The 5,322-nt window shown below is 42.7% G+C and overlaps 1 protein-coding gene across 2 annotated transcripts in view; it reads right to left on the reverse strand.

The window, feature by feature from the left end:
• Window positions 1-1,621: 1,621 nt before the first annotated feature.
• drd4-rs (dopamine receptor D4 related sequence) overlaps window positions 1,622-5,322 on the reverse strand; it is a 15,139-nt gene continuing 11,438 nt past the window's right edge. For both annotated transcript variants that reach the window (XM_020613544.1, XM_020613545.1), the window contains exon 6: window positions 1,622-2,960. In XM_020613544.1, coding sequence (XP_020469200.1) covers window positions 2,758-2,960 — 203 coding nt within the window. In that variant the 3' untranslated portion in view covers window positions 1,622-2,757. The remainder of the gene's footprint in view (window positions 2,961-5,322) is intronic.

The raw sequence follows: 5,322 nt of genomic DNA on the forward strand, positions 1-5,322 counted from the left end.
ACATTATAATCTGCATTAGCAAATATGTCTACATGTTATTTTCTTATGCATTGTAATAGTATCATATGCTTTATGATTTACTTGTGTGAACCATTTCATTTGCCGTAAAGAGTGTAGGAGACATGTATAAGGCTGTAAGAGTAGACAGGAAACCACAGAACAGGAAGTAGACCAGGTGTCATAGCAACGCTGGCGCTCTTTCTGAATCTGCAGACAGCAACTAACTGTTTATAAAGATGTATGTAGGAGGGTAATGTCTATTGAAAGGTCAGGATATGTTGTACTGAGAATTCAAAATCTGCCTGGCGACAAGATCACCAAATGGGGGGTCAGAACGAGGTCAACAAACCAACCAAGGAGCGAGGATGAAGGACAACGCGGATGACGTCAGATCTACCATCATGACTATTATAAATTCTCTGAAACAAATTGTTTGTGCAGAAATACTTGGAGCCGATGAACACTCGGGGGTTTTTTACACCGTAATAATGGTTGTCAAATAGGAACATGTATAACGGCGGATCATTTGGAGCGCTAGAGGTTTGAAATACATTCAGATGTTCTTTCTCGGTTCTGTAAAACACCACAATTTTACGTCGAGTCACCTCTTCGAATTTTTGTATGTGCGTAAAACACACAGGCGTATGCTCGGTTAGACCCGCTTGTCTCTGAAACTCACGTGCCTTCTTCTCCGCCTTATCATCTCTCATTTCAGGAAATATGAGATGCGCAAGGTTGATTGCGAAGCAAAGCTGGTTATCTCGATTTTCACTTGCCTGGTGTAGAGGAGAAGTATTCTGTCACTGCGGAGTCGTGCAGGCTGGTTAGGCTCCGTGAGGCTCAGTTAACTGAGCACTGTGCAGCAGAGAGCGGCACCAGGGACTTCAGATGAACAACATTACTGTCTCTGAGGGGAAACTTGTCTCGGGCACAAAGGCTGCACACCACAGTAAAGCACAACGTATAATCACAGTTTATAGAGTATGAAATCCTGATGTACAGGAGAAGTATTTTAAACAACACAATAAACAGAAAACTGGATCACGCAGGTTCTTGTCCCACATTCTGACAGATACGGGAGCCAGTCAGAACTCCAGGTGGTTGGCTTTGCATCTGCTCGCTCTGTTACGTCTTCAGGAAGGTACAGTTCATACTCTGCAGCAGTGGAAGAGCCACTCAGACTGTTTGCTTAGCCCCAAGCCCTGGCCCTCACCTTGTTCCCTAACCTTATAAGTGCTAAGATCACAGTGTAAAAATACTGTACTCATACAAGTAAAAGTCCTGCATTCAAAATATTACTTAAATAGAAGTACAAAAGTATTGGCATCAAAACATACTTAAAGTACTAAAAGTAATTCAAGTCATTCTGCAGAGTGGTCACATTTCACATTCCTCTTTATCATATTATTGATTTACTGTTGTAGCTGGTAAAGGCGGGGCTAGTTTTAACTGGCTTATGTGCATTTAATTTGAAGTACTGCTGGGTAGTTTGTGAATTTTCTACCACCGATCAATGAGGTCTTATAATTAGACTGTATTTTTATATCTGGTTTTGAAAAGTAACTGAAGTTATAAAATGTTGTGAAGTAAAAAGTACAATATTTACCTCTAAAATGTAATGAAGTCAAAGACTGAAGTAACAGAAAATGAAAATACTCAAAGTACAGATAACTCAACATTGTACTTGAGTACAGTACTCGAGTACATGCGCTTAGTTACTCTGCACCACTGGCTTTCTGTGTGTTTGTCTGCACGGAATGAAGAGACGTCCCCACCGCTCTCTGTTGTCACTGCCTTAAACATGCACAAAAAAAATCAAAACAAATATCAACTGTAAAAATCTCTGTTGTCGTCATCATCATCAGGGTGAAACCTGCTGAGCACCGCTCAGGCACAAAACCTCTGACAACACATCTTCATAGACCTTCTGTCTTCCTCATCTTCTGTCTTCTCCTTAGCGTGGTTGTCCTCCCCATGTGACATTTAAAGGCGAGTTGGTCCACCTGACCCTCTGTGGATCAGTCCTTTGTTCTGGTGCGCTGACCTTTTCTCAGGACTTATCTAACTCCGACTGAGCAGCTTCTTTCTGCAGAAGCTCGGTTTCTGTCTTCTGTCTGATGATGATGTTGGTGAAGGTGCTTGTTGGTCCTGCACAGATCTGGATGTTCCTGTTATATCGGAGTGGGCAGGGAGATGAGATCGGGTCTATTTAAAGATCTGGTCCAGGTGTTTACAGACAGACACAAGCATCATTAATCTTTTCCATTTGTTGTTGATTCGGCTGCATCTCATCACATTCACCTTCACGTCACAGAAAAATCCAGCCAACAAGATTCTCCCCTTTAACAGACTTCACATTTCTGTTATTGTCTGACAGCACCAGTCAAAACATTTGTTCTTTCATTTCTTTAGATAAACATAGTTTTCTGCTTCAGTCAAAAATATTCATCAACACTTTTTGTGTAAAACAAATGAAAACAATTTAAAAAGTGCCTTTCAAAACAATGCCACCATGAAAATGCTCAGATATCACAGCACATGTTCATACCTCTGGGCTGTCAGAATAAGAGCCTGACACATGATCCAAACCTTCAAAATAAGACACTATTTCAGTCCAGCTGCAATGTTCTTGCTGATGATGATGAACGTAGCAAATCTGTGACTGTCCGTAGCCATTTTCACGAGCACTTGGCTCTGGGGACGAGGTAGTTAATCCTGGACAGTCTGAGGACATCACGAGACCTCTGTCTTCGAGTGTCATGCCCGACAGCAGAGCAGCTTGTGAAACACGTTCCTGAACTCTACGTTAAATACGGTGTAGATAATTGGGTTCACGGCGCTGTTAACGTAGCCGAGCCACGTTACCATGGAGATGAGGGTGGGGCCAATGTCACATGACTGACACAACACCTTGGTGACGTGGACAACGAAGAAAGGTGTCCAACAGGCCAGAAACACACCTGAGACACAGAGAGAAGGGTGTTTTTATTCTTGTACAGCAACTGTGGCCTGTTGACCAGGGGTTTATCTCGGTGTCATTAAAGGTCACTAAAGAGCAGCCTGGTGGAAAAGGTTAGCCTTGTTTTACAGGTGAAGGTTTGCGACCTGTTTTCCAAGGGAAAACATTAAACATTATTGTCTGCATAGAAATGTATATAATTAGTCTGTTCTAATAAAAATGATTAAACTAGAATTGATTAAAATAAATATAAGAAGTAATTAAAAAAAATGTTTTAATTGACAATTAATTTGTCCAGTGAAAGAATTAAACCTGCTCCATTTTCAGCTTCTCTGAGAACTTGCAGGCATTTTTACATTTAGTCAGCCATTGGAAGAAAAAGGCAACTTAATCATTACAAAGTTGTTAGTTGTGTTTAAGAGCAAACATTAAAAACACAGTTCCTGTGTATTAGATTATCCAATGAGAGGACCACACCTGGGTTCAAACACTTAGTAAAGCTCAAACCATAAGAAAACAGATCTTTAGGCTTGCACAGGATTTCTACAGCTGTGTGATGCAGATACACAAAGGAGTAAAGGTGAGCTCAGGCACACACCAGATGTCGCATTTAGTTCACATTAGTCTCAGAAAGTTTCATGAGAGTATTTATTCAGATTCAGCCGCTGCAGTTTTTACAGAACCTACAGTTGCTCAGTGTTTAATTCAGAACAGATGGTATTTATATATCAATCTATATTTTACAGACTGATTCCAGCATTTGTAGATTTAACATGTTTCCATCTGACTCCATTTAGGGCAGAAAACAAATCTATTAAAAACCATCCTACAGGTGGTTTTTACTCAAGTGTGAAAACATTGGAGTTGAAATGTGTCTTTGGTGTAAAGCTGCCGCTTCTCTGTAGATATCAAAGAGTTTCCATTGAGCGACAACAGTGTAGTGAAAATTGTGTCTCACTAGACGAGTTCAGCCTTTTGCTAAACGCTGTTTATGTTTTCTTTGTGACTCTGTCCACATCCAAGCCTTGTATGTTTTATTTAAATCATGTCACAAGTTTGCCTCAAAAGGTTTAAAAAATCTGCACCTCATTGTACCACCCCAGAGGAAAGGAGGGCGTTAGCTACACTAGAGAAAGATGAAACCATCGCAATCCTTCCAGCAGACAAAGGCAGGTGTACAGTAGTCCTAAACTCAGCTGACTATCAGACCAGAGTTTCTGACCTCCTCAGTGACACCACCACCTATGAAGCACTGAATAGGGACCCCACCAGTGGCTACAAGAAGAAGGTTATAGACTGTTTACAGAAGCTGGAAAAGGAGGGAGTTATTGACCGGCGACTATACTACAGACTATACCCTGGGGAGGCCATCCCTTTCACTTATGGCCTACCCAAAATACACAAGGAAGGAGCCCCACTCAGACCCATTGTCAGCAGCATCAACTCTGTGACTTACAACATAGCCAAGCACATGGCCACCATCCTGGCTCCTTTGGTGGGAAATACACAGCACCACATAATAAACTCCCAGGACTTCGCAAGGAAAGTCCAACAACTGCAGCTGGAGCAGGACAAGACCATGGTCTCATATGATGTCACATCCTTGTTCACTTGCATCCCCACTACAGAGGCTGTCAGGGCGGTGAAGTAGAAACTGCTGAAGGATGACTCATTAAATAACAGGACTAACCTTACCCCAGACCATGTATGCACTCTGCTGGAACTCTGTTTAAACACTACCTACTTCCAGTTTAGGGGGCACTTCTATAGGCAGCAACATGGTTGTGCTATGGGCTCCCCGGTGTCTCCTATAGTTGCCAACCTGTACATGGAAGAAATTGAGGAGAAAGCCCTGTTTTCCTTCACTGGTACCGCTCCAAGCCACTGGTTCCGCTACGTGGACGACACATGGGTTAAAATCAGGACCCAGGAGGTAGAAGCTTTCACCAAGCATATCTACTCTGTGGATGGCAACATCAAGTTCACTCGTGAGGATGCCAGAGATGACTGTCTGGCCTTTCTGCATTGTGCAGTCCACCTGGGAGGGGACAGCAGCCTGAAGGTAGAAGTATATTGGAAACCTACAGACCCTAATGACTCAGTTGTTAGAGGACATTGTTGGCCACCAAAGGACTGAAACCCCACCCAGGGGGATAAATACCTCCTGCTCACCACCGGTCAGACAGAACTGATGAAGTCTCTTGGATGAGAAGTGAAATGTCTTCTACCTAAAACTATGTCCAGATGCCATCCATCCATCCATCCATTTTCTTCCGCTTATCCCGGACCGGGTCGCGGGGGCAGCAGTCTAAACAAAGATGCCCAGACTTCTCTCTCTTCAGACACTTCCTCCAGCTCCTTCG

Source organism: Monopterus albus, unplaced genomic scaffold, assembly GCF_001952655.1.
Source record: "Monopterus albus unplaced genomic scaffold, M_albus_1.0 scaffold134.1, whole genome shotgun sequence".
Lineage (NCBI taxonomy): Eukaryota > Metazoa > Chordata > Actinopteri > Synbranchiformes > Synbranchidae > Monopterus > Monopterus albus.